The 25,828-nt window shown below is 38.4% G+C and overlaps 1 protein-coding gene across 3 annotated transcripts; it reads right to left on the bottom strand.

The window, feature by feature from the left end:
• Positions 1-1,981: 1,981 nt before the first annotated feature.
• LOC116732462 (GRB2-associated-binding protein 1-like) lies at positions 1,982-24,697 on the bottom strand. 3 transcript variants are annotated; one of them, XM_032582625.1, is made up of 15 exons: positions 24,222-24,643; positions 20,130-20,425; positions 19,866-19,999; positions 14,336-14,464; positions 13,733-13,898; positions 12,255-12,444; positions 10,994-11,622; positions 8,746-8,828; positions 8,551-8,660; positions 7,302-7,597; positions 6,619-6,690; positions 5,798-5,894; positions 5,345-5,474; positions 5,130-5,258; positions 1,982-4,363 (listed from the first exon to the last, which is right to left on the bottom strand). In XM_032582625.1, exons 3-15 carry the CDS (start codon positions 19,938-19,940, stop codon positions 4,178-4,180), a joined length of 2,292 nt encoding a protein of 763 aa, XP_032438516.1. In that variant the 5' UTR covers positions 19,941-19,999; positions 20,130-20,425; positions 24,222-24,643; the 3' UTR covers positions 1,982-4,177. The 3 variants fall into 3 exon arrangements, with proteins under 3 accessions (XP_032438516.1, XP_032438515.1, XP_032438517.1); XM_032582624.1 differs by having other exon boundaries at positions 19,866-20,425; positions 24,222-24,644; XM_032582626.1 differs by lacking the exon at positions 6,619-6,690 and having other exon boundaries at positions 19,866-20,425; positions 24,222-24,697.
• Between the last annotated feature and the right edge of the window lie 1,131 nt (positions 24,698-25,828).

Genomic DNA, 25,828 nt, shown 5'->3' with positions numbered 1-25,828 from the left:
ATTACCTCCTCTTTGTGTAGATCAATTTTCCGAGCCTTGCTAATGATCATTCTTATCAGGTGTGGTGCAGCAGAGGCACATTTAAAAGTTGCAGGACTGCAGCCCTCGAGGACTGGAGTTTGAGACCCCTGCTGTGTTCTCATAAAACTCACCCTAGTGCAGCGCTTCTCGATTCCGGTCAGATAATGCTTCTGCATGTTGGTGTTCCCGCTAAAGCCTTTTTGTTTTTTGCCCCTATTTTCCATTTACGATAATCTTACAACGTCCTGCAGTGTGTGGTGTGTTGAATATGCCCAATTATCTCAGCCTGTGGGGTTTTTTCCCCCGACTGGGAGCGAGAACTCAACCTGTTGAATGTGACTGGTAGCCAATCAGAAAGCGCGGTGACGTAAGAACGGAGAGGAATCCCAAACAGTTGACATGGCAACTGAGAGTCCGATGAACATCAGAGGTGATATGTGGAAATGTTTATTATTATATGTAAAGATCATTTTTATATATGTTTATTATATGTGGTTATGTTCAGTTAAAAATGTTAACTATGAAAAAACATAGTTATGTTAAATCATAGTGCAGCAAATAGAGCGGCTGCTGCCGCCATCTTTTATCAAACGCCTTTTCTTTTTGTTTCGTCTTTTATCTCTTAAAATGAGCCACAAACTATCACTGCTGCTTCTACATCGTCATCCATGTTTGATTATTCTAAATTCATGTGTGGTATGTTGGGGGTTTTACTGGATTTTCTTCTGGAACCGGGATGTTCGTGAGTGGAACCGGTTCGTGTGGTGTGTTGCTCCTGGTGTGGCTGGACACACGAACCGACCGAACCTGTTGGACTTTTATCGGCTCTGTGGCCACAGAGGTTTGGAAAATTGGCCGACAATCCTAAAATCGTGCCGTGTGAACCAGACCTAAAGCTCTACTCCTCTCCTCATCTCCGCCGCTGCCCTAACGGTTTCTGTCTCTGGTCGCTATGGTAACGTTTACATATCCCTTCAAAATATACCACAAAAACGAACATTTTACTTTCGTGAAAATTCTAACTCACAATAACGACTAATGGAGCCCTGAGCTCGTTTCTCTGCAACCAGTCGGTTCTATCTGGGAGAGATGAGAGACAATGACACCGGAAGTGTTGCTGATGCTCAGGGTTCTTGGTCTCTAGTGGCGAAGCAGTTTGAAGCTTCATTGCCTCATTAACATCCGGTCACCAAATCATGCAGAGCTTGGACTGTGGGAATCACCTGCCGGGATAAATCCATCCTCCTGTCTCTTCTCTGGGCCTTTTCCCTTCACAAAGAAACTTTCCAAAGAATCTGATCTGTTTCTGACTCATTTTGCTGTTTGTGGCTCAACGTTGGCACGCAAGACGCAACCGAGTGAATCCGGTTAAAGGATTTTCAAAATAAAAGATCCTCCAGACCCAAATAATACATAAAACAGAAATATTTAATTATTTCTTGTGCGGCAGGGGGTTGGGGACCACTGCTTTAAATGTACAAATATTTAAATACTACTCAGTAAATGGCAAGGAAAAATAATAATTTTAACAAGCTAAAATGATATATTTTTATTTTCAAACATTTTCTTTGGTTCTCTTAAAAATTGAATTTAATCTAAAACTTTACTTTGTAAAGAAAATCAGTGTGTATATCTTTCTACATGAGCACTGCTACTACTGACATCATTTTAATTTTTTAAACTTGATTGCCAAGAAGAAAGATTATTATATCTAATGTATTTTTTTATACTGTGATTGTTTTCAGTTATTTTTCATGTGTGGAAAACCACTGCCATATTGGATGCCCAACAGAATGAATGAAGTTTGATTCAGGCACCAGAAGAGCCTGAAAGTCAACATTAGCTAAAATCAAATGGAGAATAAGATTTTCTGAAGGTGTTAGGAACACCAACAGAATCTTAAAGGTGGTAAAAGATCGAAAAAGAGTTTAAATTAGTAAAGAAATGAGAAGAACAAAGAGGTTATGCATTTTATTTTATTTCTTTAATCACAATATTCAACAGTTACATATTATATCCACATTTAACACTATAAAGTCATAGAATTTACATTTCACAGCTTCTTTGTTTTCAATATTTGACACTTTTTTTATTATATTTTGCTGGATTTTATTGTTTCTGCTGATGGTGATGTGACCTACAAGTGTGGATTCTTTGAGATAATTGTTTTTAGATTTTGAAATTGCTTAAAGAGATGTTTTGCTAAAACTATGTTGGAAAAAACCCTGAGATGATTTTCTTCTTTTTATTGCGATGGACATTTTTTTTACTTACTTCTGGGTTTTGATAACAATATAAACAAAAGTAGCATGAGAAGTATATATGTCTTAAGAAATGCCAACATCAACTTTGTCCCTTAGTTTCATTTTTCAGGCTGGAACAAACATGATACTGATGATTATAATTGATGTAAAATAGCCTGAATTATTTTGTCCATATTTACGGTTTTAATAGTTAATAATGTATCTAAGCCAACATTCATCAAGGTAATTCAAATATAACATTGTTTGTTTTGACTCAACTGATTTTAACTTGAATTACATTTATTTCAATTAAATGCCTGCAGGTATTTAATTTTTATTTCACTTTCTGCTGCAGGTAATGTTTGTGTGATAATTAACTAAATTAAACTGGATAAACTACGCTCGTCTGTTACAGGTTTATTCCGAATATTAAATCTGGAAAAGGATTGTTTCCAGGGCAGCAATGTTACTTTTTTCTAATACTTCTCTTTGAAAAAATGTCAAAATGCTAAATCAAATGTAAGATAAAATAAAGACCAAAGCAGAATTTAAGCTTATTTGTTCTTGAAAACGGCAGTAAGGCGTTTTTTGTATTATTCCAACTGTTCAAGACAAATAATCATAAAACTCATATCATCCAAAATATCTTTAAAACACAAATCCTGCAGTAATCACTAATTTATGAAACATTTGTTGTTCATGTTTTAACACATAAAAAAATGCTAATTTCTGTTTTATTCTAAACTTCAATCAGCAGAAACACAAAATAAAATCTGCGTCTTGTTTGAACGTATGTCAGAAAAACGTACTCAAACTCCCTCCATGAGACATAGCATCAACGTTGCCTAAAATGTAATTAATGTAAATTATTTTAGACAAGCAAAGATTTACGCTCACTGGCCACTTTATTAGGTACACAGGGTGGACTGAAATAGAAAATCAGACAGACAGCCACGTCTCAGGTTTATAGAAAATGATTCAAAAAACAGAAAATCCACAGTGAGCAGCAGCTGTGAGGTTTAAGATGAAAGAAAAGGCAACTGTGGTGCAAATATTCACACATTCAGATGGTTTGGTCAGAACTTGGAATAAATATAATAAAAGTGGATCAGCAGCAATACGATGATGTTGTTCTGGTAACATAGATTAAATCTCTAAGCCATGAAGAATTAATGCTTTTCTAAAGTTAGATACAAATCGCGTTACTGAGGTGTGTCTAATAAAGTGGCCATGGAGTGTAATTGTACAATTTAAAATAAATTATTTTTACCACAAGGATGCTAAAAAAAATTCAGATGAGCTACTTGTGATTTACATTCTGGTTGAGCTTTTAAAGGGGCAGTATCATGTAAAAATCTACGTTTTTGTGCTTTACTTCATGTTATATTATTCCCTCATCAGATTCTTTCAAGCATGTTTGAGAAATCCTTTAATCTCCATGGCAACCATTCAGCGCCTGAAGGGACCGAAAGCATGTCGCCTCTTTTCCCCACTCAGCAGCTCCCCCACTAAGCTCCTCCAGACTAGCCAGCAGAAATTAGCAAACACCTGGTGGAACTGCACACGTGCTGAGAGTTTCAGTGAAATGCTGGTGAAAACGATGCTAAAGGGTTAATGGAGGAGCCATGTTGTGACGACTTCCTGAAAGAAAGAGCAGGAGTCTATTAAACACACAGAGGCCCAATTTCAAAGCTTAAATTTACAAAGTAATTTTTTTTTTTTACGTCATACTTGACATAAGTAGAATTTTTACAACAGAAGGTAACATAGGTACTTGATACAAAATACATGATACTGCCCCTTTAAGAAGAAAGAAAACAAGATTTATTGCTTTAAACAAACATTGATGTCTGTTTGTCTGATAGTGAGGAAGTTAATCCAAACAGCTGGGAGTTTTTTTTGCCCCAGCATGTCTAGCTTTTCTCTTTTTCTGTGGACATCCTCCCATCATGCCACGCTTCCCGGGTGTTCTTCAGGGCCTTGGTCCGTTTGGGGTCCACCACCACGTAGTCCACCCGCCTGTGGTCGCCGCGCGCTCGTTCATCACCTGCTGCAGCGTGATCACTGCTGCTGGGCCCACCTTCTGCTGTGGAGCGTTTCTAAAGACACAGAGAAGATTCATTACATGGAGTTTTAATTTATATCTCTAATGAGTTAAGCTTAATGCACTGGTGTCCAAACTCTTTGCAACATGAGCCACAACTGTGAAGTTAAAAATAGAGTTGTATCTCTTTTGTTGTGAAAAATGCAAAAATAATTACAGTATAAATGCAAACAAAATACATAATATATTGATAAAATGAATTAGCCTGGTTTCTATGCAGAAAGTATGTTTAGATGTATTCTAGACTACAAAAACATTAGCTGAGCCCCTCTTCTTAAAAAAAGTACTTATTCATTTAGCCTAATTTAATAAATGGAAGCATCAAATTCTTTTTTTTGTAGTAAAAGTTTCTTAATGTTAGTGGTACCATCAATTTAAAATGAAAGGCAATGATTCTGTAATTAAAAGATAAATAGTTTGTGTGTGTAAATTTTCTATTATAAGATTATTTTGAATTTTTCTACATCCTTTTTTAAATCAGTGAAATTTGTGTGATTCTTGAACTGTCAACAAGGGCCGCACAGAATCATACCAAGGGCTGCAAATGGCCCCCGGGCCACACTTTTGACACCCTTGTTGAACTTTATAAACACAGTTGGTTCTTTGATGCCCCCTAGTGGACAAACTCCAAGCAGGTAAAATAAATCACTTAGATTTGAGTTATCAAGTTACTTTTTTAAAGTAATAAGTACGCAAAATTTAATTTTTAGCTAATTTTTCTTATTTTGGTGAAATAATATATATATATATATATATTTTACCTGTCTTGTTGGTGTCGATCGTCCTGTGTGGAGGTCCAGGTCCAGATACTCCACCTGTTTTTCAGCTCGTTGTACCAACGGGCTGCTGACTCCACCCTCAGAGCCGCGGTGCAGCATCTTCCTCAGCGACTGCAAACGAAAACATTCAGATTTTAACAAAATACCAGACATAAAAATAAGCATTTGGTGATCAAAGATGATAAAATGTGTTTCACCTGCTCCCCAGCACTTTGACTGAGGCTGGAGGTCACCATGGTTACGTAGCTGTCGTCGGGGTCATCAGAATCAGAGGATGGGGATGAGCTTTGGGCCGAGCTCGGCCAGAATGACCCTCGAATGGACGGACTGAGACACAAAAAACACAATTAATTTATAAAATAATTGATCATTTTCTAAGGATTCTTTCAAAAACAGTTTTTACTTTTTGACACTTCATTGCTTTTATTTTTTCCCCCACCAAACTTACTTTACTTCTCTGAAGATGTCTATATTCAATCACATTCATTCACAGCAGATATGACATACTGTAATACTAAATTACGGCCACAAGGTGGAAGCAGAGAGCAAAGCAGCTGCAGCTCTTCACCGTCTTTCAGAGAGCGCTTCACATTTATGGCTAAATATATTTATTTCTTCCTGCTTCAGCAAAAATGTTGACGCCAACTCACCCTCGAGTGAAGGTCCGAGTGACAGGTGAGCGAACAGGAGGCGGGACTTCCTGCCAGTCCTGCGACACCGGAGTTATGTCCAGAGGAGCTGGTTTTACTGAAATATACACGAAGAACATTCAAGACATTCAGGGCAATGTTAATAAGTGTAGTTTTGTTTGGATGTGACCCAGTAAAATGTAATGATAAATAATTATGCAAATTAATTTACCATAGATATCAATAATTTTCGCACCCAAAAATATTTTCTAAATCATATGCAGTGGCAGCATCATGTCAGCAGGGGGCAGCACTACAACATACTGTACAAATAGTGAAAATAACTGAGTCCTGTCCTTTCTCTGGAATCTTGTTTTAAGAGCATAAAACTGCAAATCCCAAATATAAGTCAGCATCTTTAGTGTTTGCAGGACCAACACAAACATTAATTATTAATGTTTCCATGTCCTGCAGCTTTTAGGTTTCCTGATGTTCGTTTGCATGTGCGCTGCTGCCAGAACCTTTTTCTGCAGACTTGTCAGGTAAACTGGGTGCAGGTTAATAATTAAAATCAAAAGAGGCAAGTTGGGAACAGGAGAGTCATGAAATGACAGAGTTACACAAGACGGAGGAAAGGAACTATGAACTCCTTACTGTTTCGAAATGACTCAGTAAGTCGATGATAGACTAAAGCTTAAACAAAACTTAAGAGGTAATAATGTTTTCTAATACATCGATAATATAAAAGATCTTCACTAGCATTAGATGTGTTTAATCGATACATTTGAATGTCAAACTCAAAACTCTAAAGCCAGATAGTTTTGCAGGACTGAAGTTTGTACCTTTTGTTTTATGTGTGGCCTCTGCAGGGATCTGGCTGCTGTTCTTCTCCGCAGACTGACTGCCACAAACTCCTGCAGAAGCATCATTTTAGGTAGAAAACAACTTTATGATCTTAGACTTTAACAAATCAGTTGTTTTACGCAATCAGAACGACGAGGCAATGTTAACTATATATCACTTTTCAGAAGATAATTGTCAAAGTGCTTTTAGATGACATCAAAAAGACAAAGAAAATTCCAAACAGGAAAAACAATATTTTTTGAAATAAAGAACTGGGATGGATTGCTTTTCATCTAACCAGTTAGGTTTTAAATGTTAAAACAAAAACCTTTAAAAACACCAAAACGAGATAAGACTGAACTCTGCATTCCAGGGAGGCCTTGAGGCATTTAAAGCGAAGATGCAGCAGACCAGCTCACCAACCTGTTTTCTTATTTTTGCTCTGGTAATAAATGTAAAGTCCTTTTATCTCAAATCACAGAATCAGAAACATGTAAAGTAAAATATCTTGTTTAAGAAGCATCAGTTTGTGGACGAACAAAAAAAACCCCAGTAGTGGTTTTGACTAAAGACGATTGTTGTTTTAAGTATCATTTTCTGTATCATAACCTCATCATATCAGAAGTCTCAGTGCATCATGACAATAATAACCCAACAATAACCCCGACCAGCTGCCACTGACCTTTCCGCTGAGGTTTCAGGTTGCGGTGGATTGGAGGAGGAACGACTTCAGCTTCACCTACGCTGGTGTTGTGCATTGTATTCCTCCGCAGGGGCGGGGTGGAGGGAATGACTGGAGTCATTGTGGAATTACGAAAACCCATGTGGGCCGGCGGAGGCACTTGCCTCCCCAGCAATGCCAGGTCACCTGTAGCAGCAATGGGATAAGCAGGTAGGGAGGAGGTCAATGGAGTCATTGGGACGTAGTTGCCATCTTGGAGCTCAGCAGTAAAGTCTGATGGACCCCCTGGATTAGCCCTGGATTAAAAACAATGTTAGATTAGAATTTAAAAAATACAAAGTTTCTGCAAATGTTTTAAAGTATAAAATCTTTAACCAGCAACTAGATCCTATAGCTGAACCCTAATTCCATCAATCCTTTCAAAACTAAATCCAACCTTCTTTTAGCTTTTTAGCTAATTTTGGATTTTACGTGTTTTTTTCCACACTGTGTGGATTGTATTACTGTAGATTAACATGCTATAAGTCAAGCGAGTTAATCTACAGTAACATGTAGACCAACATGTTACTGTAGATTATTTGTGTAGCACATTTCAGCAGCGAGGCAGTTCAGAGTGCTTCTTAAAAACACACACACACACACACACAAAAAGATAAAAATTAAAGCTAGTGCTAATAGATGCTATTATTATTTTTGCTCCTTTTAGCTTTTTAGCTAATTTTGGTTTTTGCATGAGTTTTTTATTGTATGTTACTGTAGGTCCCAACCTAGAGGCTACTGTTGGTATTTCAACTAGGTTTAACAATTAAGCTCATTTTAGCTCAGAAGCTGTTCTGACCTTACAGTTTAGCTTTGTAAACAGAGTTCTGCACAAATTTTTAATACCCTTTGTGTTGGATTTTTGCATTGACTGAATGTTTTCCCTCCTCTTCTACAGATTTTCTACTTGTGTTTTGCAGGCTTTTGCTTAATTCTGCTGCTTCTTTTCCATTTCTTACATTTCTGCGAGTCTCAAACGTTTCTGCAATATTCAGCTAACAGCATCCACCCCGCATCTTCGCAGGAGATGCATTTTGTTCTGGTTATAAGTCATATTACATCCTTCTGCTTTAATTAAACCGTTAAATGTTCAACAATAAGCCATTTCCTAAAATTAGCTTCATTTGAAAGAAGAGCTTTGATATAAACTGGTGTAAAAACGTTTTTCAAAATCTGACCAACACGACAAAGTGTTTTAATGCTGACTCACCTCGCTGCAACCGGTGGCTCATTGGTGGAGGCGCTCATGGGAACATAACTTTCATCCAGATCGTCATCTTCAGAACAAAGGCTTCCCAGAGGTACCATGCCTTTATTAAACTGGGAGGAAGAAAGAACAGGAGGGAACATGACTTAAAGATGAGCAACAAAATAAACGATTGCGTCATTTAAAGTGGTAACTCACAAAGTAGGTGTTGAAGCTCTCGCTGAACTCAAACATGGTGGCTCTGTCAGACTGAGGCCGAGGAATGAAGACAGATTCGCTCCCTGAAACCCAGATATTAAAAAACTTGCATCTTAAAATGTGAGTTCATCAACATCCTCCTTGTGTCGACATAGATTCCTCCAAAATTAAGTGAAATAAGCCAAAATCAAAAGATAAAAACCTGTTGTTTAGGTATTATTTGGATCTCTGCACACATGTCTAAAGCGAAAACCGAGCCTGATGAGATGTGGACGTAGACGAGGCTGGCACAAACCAAACTGTGTGTCATATTTCATGTTGACAACTGTAAACATCCTCCTCATTTCAATGTTCATGCTGCTTCTTTATAACGGAACAGTTACTGCAAAAGTAATTAACAGGAGGTGAAATAATTTCTACACAATAATATCTTTGTTTGGTTGCGGGGTAAAGTTCTCATCTTCTTAATAACGGCAGTTCTGGTGAAATTACTCTGAACACAAGCAGGAGTTGTTCCACTAAGCATGAAATCCGTAACCCTGCCATCTGAGAACAATAAAGCTTCTTAAAAGTAGTTCTCTGATCTCCTGTGAGCTCCAGAGGTCACGACAAATCTTACTCCCGCAGTGACCAAAAAAATGCAGCCATTTTTAGATAAACCATTTTAATTGTAAAATATTTAGCACCACAGAGAGTCGTTTCAGACAACAACACTTTTCAACTGTTTTTATCCAATTTAATGTTAATTTATGGTCAGGTGTCCTACTTTGTGGAAAGCTTTCTCCTAAAAATTACATTTGTTCACTTTCTACTTTTAAATCATTAGTTAAAGTTTACTCTAATAATAGCACCTTTAATTTTTGAATCTTTCATGTTAATTTTTGTCTCACATTTTAATTGTTTTGGTATACATTTTTAATTTCTTGTGTCATTTTGTTTTAATTATTTCTGTTTATATATTTTGTAACATTTGCTTAAAGAGTGCTACACACATAAAGTATTATCACCGATGTATTAATATAATAATGAACTAATGTACCTCTCAGAGCTGCAGGCATTCGGTTTTGCCGTTCGCTGAAGTTGCTTGGCAACGAACTGTTTTACTGGAGTTGCTGGGTGTTATGGTGCGTTCACACCAAATGTACTACGGACGTCAAAAACGGATCCAACGCTTCAAGTTTGATGTGTGTGCACTTTGAGGACAGACGGCTGACATTTTGCTCACAGTCAGATGCATCAAACACGTGAAAATCGCTCTAGCCATTGTTTTCCTATTTGTCGGACACGTTGGACGCTCCTGACGGTTTCAAATCTCGGCGCGCCACGACGGGCCCTTGACGCGCCTCCACATACTTTGAACGTAAATCAGACACGCCGGACGTTCGAAACACGTTGGGTGTGAACGCACCATTAGGCAACGCCTGCTGATGTGTGGCGTTACATTCTGAAGGTTTTTGAAACACCTCATTTTCCAGATAACAAAAAACTTTAACTTATTGCCAAAAACTGAATGGGTATTTTTTTAAGTCCTTTGGCTGTTTTTAGAAGAAATAGAGTCCCAAATGGAAGTACAGTACCAAAATGTGAATTTTAGAAAAAATAGAGTCCCAACTGGAAGAACAGAAATGTGAATTTTGCATAACAGGTCCTGCTGTGGCTACTCTTGCAAAAATGCCAGAGAAGTTTTTTAGGAGGTTTTCGACTCAGTTTTCTGGTTTCAAAAAGTGTTTTCTTTACTTATAAAAATAGCAGAAATATTCTCTTAGTTGACTTCATACAAAATATTTAAATATAAAAGTTAATTTTGTGGTAGAAAAACTGTCTCACTCCTCACTCCTTCACCAAACCATCAGATCAACCATAGCAGCTTGTTAATCAGAGCAGGAGGCTGACGGACCAGGAGGAGAGTCTAAGCAAACAATAAACAACAATAGATCTACCATTCGCATAATCTTGGATCTGTAACATTAATAGTTTAGCAAAAAATAAATTAATTCTTGATAGGCTCCAACACGTCCCTTTAATGCATAGCAGGAAGTCATGGTTGTTTTGAAGCAATCACATAGGTTTGTTTTGAAGGTTTTGCTTTGTTTTAGCTTTGTGCTACACCGCCCCCTACTGGTTTGGCATGTTTAAAACAACTCAGGGGTGGATTCAAGTGGATGAAACCTTTTCTGAAACCAATGTGTACAATATTATTTGTTATAATTGATGTTGCAGAGATATTCTTCAGCAATGATGTCGTTACCTTTTGTCAGCGCTCCTCTGTTGATGCCTTCGTCTCTCCTCTCTGGTTCAGAGTTGGCTCTTGGTGGTGCACCAGGCCCTGTGTCAACAGCGGCGATCTCTCCATGCAGTGTGACGGTGGGGGGCTTGGGCGGCCGAGGAGGAGGAGGCGGGATGGCGGCGTGGAGCTCGGCCTGAGTTAGCGAGTCCACGCTAGGCGTAGAAGAGGGCCGGTGTGGGGGAGGCGGCTGAGGGGTGGATGCTGGACGGGGGACCTGGTAGCCACTCGTGGTGCTTGAAGGATGAGCGTTGGGGCGGTTGTCATCGCTGAGTGTTATGGCAGCTGGACGCAGGTGGAAATCTAAGGAGTGCTTCCTGGGATGAGGGGAGGGGTAGCCGTGAGACCGGGCGGCTCGTTTCTGGAAGTCGGAAGTCATGGTGGCGTCCAGGGACTGGCTGAGGGGGCTCGCCATGGCGACCACTGTCCAAGGAGCCGACCTGAACCCGGTCGAGGATGGAGGTGGAAGGCTGGTTGGAGGAAGAGAAGAAGAGGAAGAGCAGGAAGAGGAGGAGGAGTAGGTGGCCAAGGGAGGAGGGTCGAGGTTACCACTGTAGTCCGTCTCAAGAGAGGTGGATGAACCCAAAGCAGGCCTGAAGATAAAGGTACAAACAAGTGTTACATTACACCTGGTGCAAACTTTGCCTCATTAAATCCAGTAACTTGTGGCTGCAGCTTTTTTCTCTGACTGTTCCAGTCCAGCGAGACAAATGAATCCAGAAGGAACGGAAATCTTTTCATCAGCGAAGGCGAACTCTCCCTGCAGTGTTTTTATGCTGAACTGTAGCGTGACGGTGGGAGAAGTCAGCCGTGGTAGAAACCTGTGGGTGTGATCCAGGTTGAACTCCAAATCCCTCGCTCTTACATGCAACAAGTCTAAACCTGAGTCTCTCGTTGGTCTTTTGTTCTCTAGATGGTTTTATTCAGGATAAATCTTTTAGAAGTCGTTCAAACATAGATGAGTCTCAGAAATAAACAGTTTCTTCAGTAAAACTCATGGGGACTTATTTGCTAATCCTTTTGTTTAATCACCATTTCCTTTGCTCTACCGGCGAAATTCAGAATCATAAGATTGAAACCAGTTTTAGTTAGATGCATATCTTGGTAAAGATCCCAACCTCCCACATTTGAATGGTTATTAGAGCTTAATTTATTAATTTAATACAAGTTTGGACCAAAATCCGAGGTTGGAGGTTTTTTTTATGTAGTTTTATTGGTTGTTTACCTGGTGTGACTCTGGCAGTTTGATAGCCACAGGTAGTCATCCTCTGCACTGCTATCGTGCTCCAGATGACGCACACTCACAGGGTCGTATGGGGGTGGGATGGACCCCGTTACCATGGTGATAGTAGGCGTGCCTCTGGTTGCAGTCACGGAGGTGGAGGCAGAGTTGGACCTTAATTGTCTTTCTGCAGCTAACGGGAGGAAAAAAGCCGTGTTATGTCTGCACAAATCAAAAATATACAACGCAGAAATTATGCAACCAAAACGTTGTTGCTACTTTTCCAAACCGCATTTTTAAACTAACTCCGTTGTACTCAGCTGTCGGTTCAAACCAAAGACAAAAGACGTGTTTCCTTTGAGTACACAGCTGACTCATCATCACCTCCCATAAAACATGACATCTACATTTAACGACATCTTTATTTGGTAATATTTAATTGCTGGTCATTAGTGAAGTGTCTAGTTGTGGCGAAGATGCGTCAGGATTTGGCGTTTCCTTCCTCAGGGTGGAGGTTAGGAGTAAAAGCAATAGATGGAAAAACTCCTTTGTACCCACAGAAACCAGATCCCTCAATTTGTGAGTTACAACTCTGTCTTTTATATTTATGGTGCTTGCGTGCTTTGTCTGTTTCCAACATTGTCTGTGCACTTTTATGTCATTTCGTATGTTTGAAATGCCTGGTTGGGAAATAAATTTCCCCTTTGGGGATAATAAAGGAACCGAACTCAACTGAACCGAACAGAATGAGGCAGAAAGAGAATTTAAGAGACTCCGAACATGGCAGAGCTGCTGGTGAGCTTTTCAGAAACCATTGATATACAGAATCTCTTGGGTCAACAGAGAATAATCTGAAAAGGGAAGATTATCCAGTGAGCAGCTGATGTGTGAATGAAACTGTCTTTTTGATACCAGAAGGAAAATCAAGACTGACAATGACTGAGGCTTCAGATTTTTTCAAAGAATATCGTTCCGTATTTCGATAAGGAGCTTCTTCTACTCCAAATAAACAGATTTCATGGAAGAGTAGCTGACAAACGTGCAGCAGCTGCGTGACGGTACCATGTCTCCAAAAACCATTCCTCCAATCGGTGGATTTTCCACAAATAATTTGGAGCAAAAAAATCTGCGAATGCATGAATTTGTGAATATTGATTTGCTAAGTATGTGAGTGCTCACTGTGCAAATCCAGTTTAACAACAAAGAGAAAATTATAATATGATTTAGTCAATCACGAGTCTGAAAGTAAACACAGTTGGTGCATAGAAAGAAGCTGGTGAACTATTGAGATCTCATTTGAGTCACTGGCACACAACCCAGCAGACCTTTCATCCATATTTTTCTCTGCATGTTCTCCCTTTTTCTCCTCCTACCAGTTTTCACACTGACTCAATCGCTGCCCACACAGACAAACTAAAAGCAAGCAAAACACAGCAAAAGGGACATTTTGGGTTTGGCTTATCTCATGCTTTGTGTCGTACCGTCATCGGTAGGGTTGAAGCCACACAGGAGGCAGATGGACGTGACCCAGCGGTTCATGTCCTCCTCAGACTCGGCCACCAGGTACCAGGTCCTCTCCTCGGTTCTCAGGTCGAAGACAAAGCTGCTCTCCAGCTCCTTCTTAGTGAAGGAGAGGCCGGCGTCGACCTGGAGGAAAGAAAGAGTGGGAAATGAGGAGAGTCAGGTTTCTGTAAGTCTGTTAAAGCGTTTATCTAAGCTTCTCCTGACAGACAATCAGAAATATACTACTGCAAACATCTGGTTTTTTTTAAAAATAGATTTCCTTCAAGCAGAGACTTTTGGGTAATGAATAACTCTTCAAGTTTTCATAATGTCTGTCAATTTTTTCCCTTGTACTTTGGCTGCTTTTTGTTTTTGTCAGCAGGTTTTATTCTTTTTGTTCATTTGGTTTTCTTTAAGTGGTTTACTTTAAAGAGACTCCTAAACTAAATAAAATTAATCTCTGTAGTAGCTGGTTACAATTGCATCTTCGAGAAGTTGGTAAATAATCAATTTAAAATGGGATCTTTGATCCTGAACGACATGACGACACCACTATTTTAATCATATTTTGGTGTTTTTACCTGCTCACACAGATTCAAGTTGATGGTCCCAATTGGCCGCCGGGAATGCTGGTTCTTGTAGTACTGCAGAACGTCTGGTTCTCCACTCAGCCGACCACTACGCAGGACGAACCACCGCCTTTTCCATGCCTGGTGAAATTCAGTCATTGCAGAGATATTGAAGTTTTTGTCAACAACATTAAAATAAAATCTGCTCTTCTGCCTGTTGGCTTCTAGACCAGGAGTCAACAACCTGCAGCTTCAAGTGGCTTTTTGGAGCCTCCATAATGTCTCTTTAATAAGTTTGGCTAAAAAGAATCAATTTGTTTTGATACCAGATGCAGAAGTGTTAGCAGTTTTCCAATTTTCTATTGAATGCATTCGTTTAATTTCCACAACAGAATGAGTGTGATTTAAGCTTTTTGTACTTTTTTAATGTATGTGACTAGTTTTTTATTTTAATTTTTTTTAAATGGTGTTGAAGAGAACCTGTGCAGTACAAATTTCACTGCCTATTTTTGTCTGAGCACATGACAGTAAAGTTATTTCATTATTTCCATTTCACTCAGAGCACCAGTAACATTTTAGACCCATCTTTCTTTTGATTAGGTTGAAAACTATGCAAGTTTGTTTTTAAATCATTTTCCACAAACACCAGCAACTCATAATAGAAAATATAGCTATCCTCTTATTGCAAAAGATTATTTTTTTCTGAATTGTAGAGGTAAACACGAGAGACCAGCTGACCAAATGTGCTGGAGCTCTGCTTGGTTTGCTAGGTAACGTGCTGGGCTCAGCTGCGGATGCTAAGTAACGTGCTGGGCTCAGCTGCGGTTGCTAAGTAACAGGCTGGGCTCAGCTGCGGTTGCTAATTCAGGGGTAATAATCTGATTTGTGACTTAGCAATCCGGAGGTTTTTGAAATGTCTGATTTATGAGACACCAAAAACAGTAACTTATTCCTAAAAACTAGTTGGGTGGATTTTTTTTTTGAAGCAGTAGAGACCCAAACGGAAGTACAAAAACAAGCAAAAAGTCAATTTAATAAGTCCCGTTTAACACCCTGGCTTTTCCTTTTAGAGTGGCAGAACCTCTGTTCTGTTTTGTTGGGTTCAGTTCGGTGCCATGCTCACACCGGGTCTGTTGTTTAAGTTTTTCCCTTTTACAAATAATTCATCACCATGCCACACTTCAGCAGCCGTCTGCAGCGGCTCTGCCAGCACTTTCCCGACAGTTTTTTCTTTTTTTCCAAAAAGCCAGGTAACATTTGCTGCTTTAAACTAGTTTTACGCAGGTGAAACTAAACAATTAGTTTAGTTTTGAATTATAAAAGTTACAGATCGCTGCTCTAGACTTTTGGACTTCATAAACAAAGTGGCTGCTGACTGTAAGATCAGATTATGAATGTTTTTCATTTTTACTCCTACACACATGACTATTTTGACTGAAGCCGGGTGCTGTCCTCATGCCCAAGGTTTAATGCTTCTAACTAAACGTAAAAACTAAACTAAACATAGCACACACACAGTGAGCTGTTCAATGTAACGCTGCTCTCTGGATGCTGTCATCACACAACAGGCATTGTGGGTACAGACCATCTTCCTCCATGAGAGAGCCACAGAATGACACCTCATATTTTAGACATGACTCACAAACTGTGTGTGTGTGTGTGTGTGTGTGTAGGTAGAGTGTGACCATGATTATTTAAAGGTGTGAAGCAGAGCATGGAGAAACATTTTAAAGTGAATTTGCAGCTTATATTCAGAGGAAAAAGATTAGTTTTTAAAAGCTTTGGTTTATTTGTGCTAATGTTCAGCTCCTCTGTGTGGAAATGAACTTCAACTCGTCCAAAAGCAGAAATCCCTTCTTATCCCTGCTGACCAGCGTTTCAAAACAAAACCAACAGGATTCCACAAAAACTCAGCTACTGTGTTCATATGGTCAAAGTTTGTGCCAATGAAGCTCTGAGGCACATTCCCCTTTCTTTCTCTCCAAACACAGACAGGAAGAAGCTGAACAGGAAATGCTGGTAAGAGATGGCAGTGGAAGTGCCTGTTTGTTCTCAGGCTGTTTGATAATCGTTTGTCTTCAAGCTGCTGGTCCAATGAAAGCAGCAGGGCGGCTGCTGCTTGCATGAAAAATATTTTCCTGCACCTTCTAACTTGAGAAACTTTTGAGTGGTTTGTATTTTGATCCAGGTTCATTTTAACAGTTGAATTATTTTACACTTTGGTTAAGGTGTGAAAACTCCTCCATACAAACCAATCTTTGAAACCAGTGATGTCATCTTTCAGCACTGTAGCTCAGTTGACTTATTTGTTCAAGTTTCACTATGAGCTATTTATCTTACATTTATAAAATGTCAGTTTGAAATGATAACGGCTTGTATTTTGTTGTTGGAATAATCAGCATATTGTTTTCATTGAGGTTAATTAAAAGTTATTAGTTTTTGCACCAAGGATTGGATGTCCAGGAAAAAGTTTAAACCATAAAAATGATCTATATTAGTAATTCAATGTTACGTTTTAAACTAGTTGAGCTATTTTCATTTAGGGAAGAATTTTCTTTTTTATCGTCTGTGCTAGATTCTGTGAAAGTGGTTTTTAAAAGCCAGTTTTCTGTTTCATCTTCTGAGTAAGACAGAAAATTTCACCTGGAGCCGCCAGCAATAATTAGACTTGGAGTTAACAAGTACTAAAATAAGATTGTTTCTCTAATAGATCTCATCTGAAATGACCTTATTACTGTTAAAAAAAAACAGTAATAAGTGTCCTTTCTCTTTAGTGCTTTCCAACTAATTAACCCACTCAGACAGAAAGCGTCTCACTCTGTAAATAAAAACAGTCTGCTCAGTCAGTAAATGACAAAACATAAAACTCACCAACATTTCAGACATAAAAAAACACTTTTTTGAGTAATGTAAATGTTTTAGATCCTGTAAATGTATTTAAAAAAAAAAAAAAAAAGAGAACAGCGACAGCAACTATTTATATAAAGTCAGGAAATAATCAGAAGGTGTGGTCTTTGGTTTCACCTACTGGAGACAATGCATCCGTGTGATCAAACATTTCACTCCCTCATCTTTTTTCACCTCAACTAAACCCGCAGGATGGCCTGCTGGCTCAATCTCCTATGCTACTGCAACAACACATTTTGGTATCATTGTCCCAACTTTGACCTATGACCCTAAAATTCACAACTTTTGAGATGAGAGGTGCAATTGTCTCCAAGAAACGGTACAGGAAGTCCTGTTTTTGTTGTCTGGGGTTTGTCAAAAAGTCTCAGCCTGTAATAGTTTGTTAGTTAAACAAAATAAATCAAATAGCAAGCAGCTAATTAATACATCTAGTCTCTGCTAAAACGAAGAAGCAGCAAAGTGTTTTGTTTTATCTCACCTTTCCGGCTTTCATTTCGAGAGGAAGATTTGAAAGTAATAATGATAAGCTCTCTTCCTGTGACAGTCTCCTCAAGCTCCCTAATGTTTCCTCCTTCGACCTTTGAACTCAGGAAGAGGCACAATGGCTCTAAAATAACACTTCCTCCTTCCTGCCGCTAAACTAAAATTAACACAGCATCTTAATTTGAACATTTCCCCCCCATCTATTTACTCTTGACGCTGAAACAATTAAAAAATGTCACGTCTAATTTATTGCAGTTTCCCAAACAGAAGACAGGTGACCATGCACTGCTTAATGTGCAAGTAGTGGAAAAACAAGTTGCTATTACAGGATAACTGTCAATATGTGATCGCCATCTACCCTGCACATTCATGGCAGGCTCTGTCGTGGTGAGCAGCGCCTACACGAGCATTATTGACATGCTAAGAAACCTCCTCCTTGTTCTGATTGGTTGTTTCTGACAGATTTCTGCAGATAGCATGTGGATAACTTGATTTTTACCCAGATTATGTTTTCCTGTCAGGACATAACAAATAATTACTGAAGCTTTAAGAGTTTCAAACATAGACATGTATAAACATTAATAGATGTTTCTTGTTTTATTGTGGCACAGCTCTGTGGAAAATATGATGTCCAGCAGAGCAGGACCATGCTGTCCAGATCAGGATGACCCATGCTGAAAATCCAAGCCAAGAACGACGACAGCGTTCTGGTGTTTGGATACGATCAGCCCATCTCAGTTTGCTTTAAAAAGCTCTGAGTGGCTCCAGCACTAAGAGAGGAAGAGATGTATCTAAAAACACTGCATGAGGTAGAAAAAGGCCTCATGCAATGTATGAAATGCATAACATTGGCAGATTTTTCCCGCTTCTAAGGCCCTCAGGGGCGTGTCTGCAGCATATTTGCGAGTGTAGTTGAAGTTACAAAATCTACCTCGTCCTGCTTGGTGGTTCTGTGTTTCCAAATCTCTGGGAGAGGCCTCTTTTTTCCCCAAACAGGCCCAGCTGAGAGCGATTAGTTTATTACATAACACACGAGCACACACACTGAGGTTTCCACAGAGGGAACTTTAACCATATTCTTAACATGAACACACGGCTGCTGCTGCCATCAGACTGTAGATCTTTGATCATGTGTTGACAACAGAAACACAGCTGGATGGAGCGTGTTTATCCACACACTGCACTGATGATACCATCATGTAAATGTCTGCTTTTCCTTTTTCTTCCTTGTTTTCCCCTTATAAACTCAATCAGCTACAAATATAATTGAGATAGAATCAAATCTTCTTGATAATTTGTTTATTATTTTTTCCTTTTATGGGTTGTTTTTAAAGTGCAATAATCCCAAATTCTCAACTTGAAAAGCTGCATTTCTATATTTTACATTATCTTCTCCATTCTCATATCAAGTCCAAATATACTCTTTTTTTTTTACATGTCATTATTCCTGCCAGACTTCCCTTCCACACATATTTTCTAAGGAAGGAAGGCAAACGACAATAGAAGAGGAAGAGAAAGTCCAGTGAACGAGTGAAAGAGAAAGAATTGGAGGGTTGTGATAAGAAAACAGCAGTTTGTCTGGAAATATGGAGATTATGAGAAAACATGAGAAAAAGGAGAAAGGAGATTAGCTTCACTCACTGGTGAGGCATGTCAGAAATGTGGGGTGTGTGTGAAGCTGCTTTACTGGAAAGTGAGTCCATCTGTTGTCCGACAAAAAACAGCATGTGGTAATAAAAATGTCGCTTTTTCTAAACAGCCTGTGTGTCTTTGTTATGTGTTAGAGGAGAAAACAGGAAAAATCTAAACAGATCCAAGGTTTAAGTTTTAAACCCAATTTGTATTTAAAAGATGCTCTCTGCCTGTGTGTGTAAAAAGTCTTAGATCAGCTTTTAACAAAACTTTATTGATGATCCACAGACCAAAGTAAAGTTTAATCATAGTAAAACGTCGCTGCAGCTGACAGCTGCGCTCAATGTTTAACTGCTTTACAACTGGGACTTGAGGAAATGACTCCTTGTGTCAACAGTGATGACACACACACACACACACACACACAGAAAACTTCAGAGTTTAATTTAGAAAACTCTCAGGAGAGAATCCCTGAGACATGATGTGCGGTTGCTATGTTTTTATAGGAAATGTTACTCACATAACGTCGCAGTTTTTTCTCCGGAGGGGATTTTCGCAGCCAGCCTTCACACACCACGTCTCCTGCTCCGCTCATCCTCAACTGGGTCAGGTGTCAAATTAAGATATCCAATCTGTCAACCAGGCACTCAGGGACTGAAGAGGAGTCAACGCAGATCGATTTGAGGAGAAGTGGTCAGTCAAACTCCCATCAGGATGTTAAGTTTGCAATCCAATTTCAGAGCAGAAGAGTTTTCCAAAATGCCAGGAATTTAAATGAGCTTACGTCTACGCGTTGTTTTCCTTCCTCCTGTGATCCAGATGAATCTATCACATCTCATCCCCACATGGCCGAGCCGCTCCGAGTCTCTCCAAGTCAGCGAGTCACGCCTCCTCCTCGGTGGGTTTCCACTTCCCAGCAGAGCCACGCCCTCCTCTCCCTGCTGCTGCGATAACCGAACACAATGCCTCGGCTCGGACATTCCTTCGCTCCTTTTCTCTCCTCCCTGGGTTTTCCACTCCTCCTCTTCCTCACTCCTCCCATGCTGCTCCACAGCTAAACAGGAAACTCCCCCTGTGGGTCTGAATGTTGGGAGGAAGGAGTTTCCTCGTGTTAAAACTCACATGGATTATAAATAAATTACATAGCCTTTAGGGCTGCAAAATGGTCATAAAATGCATAAATAAAACTCCAAACATACAGCAGGAATTCCAAAAGGAAATATTAAGACAATATATTTTAATTTATTTATCTTAGTCAACACTTTATATGTGTTATTTTTTAAAGTAGGAATTATAACAAACGTTATAAAAAAAATTCTTACATGCATGCGATATTAAATACAAATATTTTGAAAAAAGGAATACAACTTAATCAGCATAATGTAAAAAAAATATATATATTTTCATAATTTCATTAACTCCCCATTTTTCAATTCCCTCTTTTTCCAACCTATAAATAATTCCCTTCTGGTTTTTGGTACTGGTTTGTGAATATTGAATTAAACTATATTCATTGATGCCTTTTCTTATTTTTAAGTATTTTTAACATCTGATTTCTTCTTTTGACCCTTTTCTTCCATCAAGTCTCAGTTCTTAAACATACTTATTGTCCTGTTATATCCACCTTTTTGTACCACATTCTTTGTTTTGTAGAATACAAACTTTAATTCAAACACAACATAATCTATAGCACCACCCAGTGGCAGAATGTGTGAACAGGATGGAAAATAAAAGTCTTAAAAAAAAGTCTTTTCTTCCAGGAAAAGAAGAAAACTTCTTCTTTATTGTCTTCTTTTTCCTAGAAAAAGAAAACATCTTCTTTTTCTAGGAAAAGATGTCATACTTCTTTTCCTCTGAAGTATGACATCTTTGGAATATTTATTATGAAATTAAGTAGCATTAAGGAGTGAAATTACAACATATTGCAAAAATAAAATAATTACAGTAAACCTAAATGAAGTGATGAAAAACGTTTTCAAAATCTTTGTACATTATTTTTGTAATTAAGTGGTAAAATAAGGAGAAAAGTTGTTTTTTTTAAATTGTGTTTATTACAGTGCAATAATTTATGTAATTACTATAGAAAAGGTTGGTGGTCTTTAAAAACACATCAGTGTAATTTTTTAAGGAAATCAAATCTAAGGCCACTCTAGACCATTGTGTCCCTACTGGGAGTTCTTGGAGTAACTTGGTTTTGATTCTGAATGATGCATCAGGAGGAAGTCAAATGTGTTTTATTAAAATGTACTTTCAGGATTATTCTGCCCTGCTGCCTGATTTTAACCCTGCTTTTACTTCAGAGAAGACGAAAGCGAAGTTAAAAAAAAAAACATCCAGTTTGACGAAGCAGATTACACAACAACGAGTTTATATGTTTCCTTCTTACACAACGTTTGCATTAGTTTCTTTCTGAGGAACTGAATCAGGATCATGTGTTTCTTCAAGTAAATGTAGGATGTTTTAAAGAACAGAGCGTTTTCTGCATCTGGATAGTGAAAGATTAAGACGAACTAAAAAAAAAACTGAACTGTAAAGTTTATGTTTTCTGATCGTAACTATGTAAATTAATGATTAATGTGAGGAAAGTAAAAATAAACAAAAAAAAACACCTTTGTGCTTGTGGTATTCTTACTGCCTGGAAATCGAATAACAAAATTGCAATAATTTGCCTACAGAAATGAACCGTAAAAACATGAAAGTAAAACCTCAAATTCACCGTATGCAAAGAAAGAGTTGGCAGAAACATTCAGAGTGACGCAGCCATGTTTAACATTCGAGTCAGACGTCAGTCGACATCCTGGCTCTGATTCCTGGTAAGACAAAGTTTGGGGATTACAAGGTGGGCCTCCTTTCATGCTCATGTTTGTATTTGTCAGCATTTTTAAGCACTACAAAGAAAACAATGTAATTTTAGATTTTAATTAGTGAACAAGTTCATATAAACCTCTTTCTTAAAGAGTGATGTGTTTTTACATGAATTAATGCTAATTACCAGCATCACAAAATTATATATTAGAAAGCATTTCATCTGCTTTTATCCTTGATACAACTGTAGACGTTTTATGATCTTTGGTTTTAGACATGGATTTCAGCCATTTGCAACTTTAATTTGTTTCAGTTTAGTGTTTATTATAATGTCATATTTGGAAATTAATGATGAATTCAGTCTCATAAAAACGTATTTTAAAGAAAATGCGAGTTTTCATCCAGAATACTGAACTTTATTTGGGTGTTTTAGGGACATAAAACAGTTTGAATACAAGTTGATTTTTTTTTTTCTCAGATGGTCACCAACTCTTCGTCCTCCAACGCCTCCTTCGGTCCGTCACACCCATCCGCAGCAGACTTTTCCTTCAGCGTATACTCTTACTGCCTCATGACGACGCCCAGCTCCTTCATCTTCATCGCCATCGACATCAACATCATCATCCTCATGCTGCCCCTGTCGGTCTTCATCCTTCATCATGGTGTCCAGCAGTGGCTGCAGAGACGCTCCACCTCCTCCGCAGCAGCAATCAGTCACTCTGACTGCTTCACCTACCACATGGTCGCCATGGAGATACTCGGCGTCTTCGGCTACATCCTCAACTTAGCTGGCATCTGCAAAGGCGATTTCTATATAATACGTACGGGAGGTCATTGCACGTCTCTCCCTTGGTTTGGCCAGATGTTCTTTCACGTCCTGACGTGTCTGGAGCGCCACCTGGCTGTCGTTCACCCCATCGCCTATTTAAGACTGAAAAACGAGCGCGGGATCAGGATCAGGAACGTCAGCATCGGCTGTGTCTGGGTGCTCAGCGTTGTGGGAGTGACTGTGCAGATGTACGCTGACTCATTCTCAGTCGTAGATTTGTGTCTTGTGGTTCTGTCTCTGATCATCATCTCTTACTTCAGCGTTTCTGTCCTGCTGGTTCTGATTCGCCCAGCACCGGGAGAACCAGGTGAGGGCAAAGAGAGGGTTGGCCAACTGAAACGCAGGGCGTTCTGCACAATCGTGGCCATACTGTCTGTTCTGGTCATAAGGTTTGCTTGTAATATGGTTTGGGAAGTCGTTTTTATGTTCGGAAAAAGAAGTGGCTGTGTTTTAATAGCCATGTGTGACTGGGGTAACGTTCCTGGCAGTCTGGTTTTACCGCTTCTGTTTCTGCACAGAGCAGGAAAATTTACTGGGTGTGTATTTCAGTCAAGAAGATAGAAATCTTTACAGAGTGACAGAACTACGACGGCATATTGGGGCAGAGTGGAAAAAAGCTGTATGTTTGCGAGAATAAAAAATCTGAAATTTTTAGATTAATCTCGTACATTTTCTAGAGAAAACAAGGAAATGTCTGAGTTTGAAAAGCCAGAAATGTTCCTCATTTGAAATTCAAAGTTTTTTGCAGATCCCACACATTCATGACACAAACTAACTGTTACTTTCAGTCGCTATAGAGAGCTTTTTGCAGAAATCAGCTGCAGCAGAAACAATTTATTCCTCCAGTCTTTCTATGTGATGAACTCAAAGAACAGCTGATGGCCAGTCTAGTCAGGATAGACTATAATTCCTTCATTCCTATGTTTATGTTATTTCCTTCAATGTTTATATATTTATACTTCGTTCTCAGCACTATAAAACTAAAGAGAAGTTCCTTGCTTATGGACACAATCAACCAATAAAACAGATTCAGATCTACATGGAAACATTTTGTTTTTATTTATGTAGCCCTTATAAATATTCTTACTTTTTTCTTTAATTTTCAGCGTTTTGGCTCAAACTATTGATCCCATTCGTTGCAGTTTTGCGTCAATACATAATGCAAATTAAAATACAACTTAAGTGGAATTTGCCTGTCGAAACGAAGCATCTAAAACAATCATAAGTGGAGTGTTTGCTTACCAGTATGCAAAAAGTCACACAGAATTTCCTCCAGCTGCCGTACAAACGCTGCCCTGACGTTTGAAAGCTCTTCGTATTGGATCAGATATCAGCTGAAGGCAATTTGTGGCTCTGCAAGGAGAAGAAGACAAGAGGAGAATTAACAAGGTGGGTGTTGTGCACTTTTATTAAGACATATTTTGGTTTTGTGTGTTATTTTCAATTAAATTTAAACTAGTTACACATTCCTATGCAACTCCTAACATTTAAAATGTCTAAGAAATATCCTGCTGGTACAAATCAGTTCTTTAGTTTGGATTAGTAATTCAAAGGCTGTGATAATATTCCTAAAAATCACAAAGCTTCATTTATTTGGTATGTGAAAGTTCAAATTAAATATTTAATGGTTCCTGCTTTGTTTCAATTGTAGATTTATATTCAAATTCTAAAAAGACAGATTCACTGTTTAAAGTAAGGGTGGGCGTTTATCATATCGTTTATTCTTAATGTGAAAATTTATTTCATTATGACAAAATGTATTTATTATCACATTTTAATTAATGATGTTAGAAAACCCCAAAGAATTACAATAAATTGTTCACTTTACTGTTTTTCTAATTGTTTATTCAATAACAGGATTAATTAATATCAATACATTTTAAAATATGATTAAAGGCAGTTTAGGGATAAAAATAACTTTTTAATTTAACTGATGTCCTGAAGAATCCTGTTTGTAATTTCTGTTTTTCGAATGCAGTATTTGTGCTGGTGGGGAAGTGATTGCTTTGCCATGTAGTTGCATACATCATTTCTTCTATCATCATTTATACTGTGATCACAGTAGTACAATAAAATCTGGTGGCTTATTACAAATAAATCAAAGTGAAATGTTTATTGTAGTCTTAATAACTAGAACACAGTTTTCTTAACTCTGGTCCTCAGGATTTACTGTCCTTCATATTTCAGACGAGTGTCTGATGCATCGCACCTGAATCAAATTATTGCGTTACCTAATCAGGCGGCTGTGTTGCATCAGCCTGATAATCAGACATTTATCTAAGTCATGCTATGATCAGTTATTTCCTGTTTTGTATTCTTATTTTCATCATTTATTCATTCTTTGTCCCTTCTGTTAGCTCAGTTATTTCTTATTTTTGAGTATTGGATTTGTTTTGTTAGATTTCTTTCTGTTTAGGATTCCTTCTGGTTCCATTTTCTGCATTTAGCTTCCCAGTTGTTCCCCTTCCCAGCTGCAATCAGTTACCTGGATGCAGGAAAACACCTAAAACAAACAGGACAGAAGATCCTGAAGATCAACATCTGGGCTGGATAACTTTCTAACATTTTATAAACATCGTAGCACTTGTTTGATCTGTTTTAATATAAACCTTATTACAGTACATTTGAACTGGGTTGTATTAAAGTGAACTGAGTGAGGCTGCATTTTAAAGGGGACTTACTAATGCAAAATTCATATTTTGCACTTTTTTGCATTTCTGTTTGAATCTCAACTGATTCTACCTTCCTTTAAAAAAAAAAAAATCACCCAGCTGCTTTTGGCAACACGTTCATGTTTTTTGGTGTCTGGAAAATGAGCCGTTTCAAAAACCTTCTGAAAAAAACATCAC

Source organism: Xiphophorus hellerii, chromosome 14, assembly GCF_003331165.1.
Source record: "Xiphophorus hellerii strain 12219 chromosome 14, Xiphophorus_hellerii-4.1, whole genome shotgun sequence".
Taxonomy (NCBI): Eukaryota; Metazoa; Chordata; class Actinopteri; order Cyprinodontiformes; family Poeciliidae; genus Xiphophorus; species Xiphophorus hellerii.
This window is presented reverse-complemented; position numbering and strand designations above follow the sequence as displayed.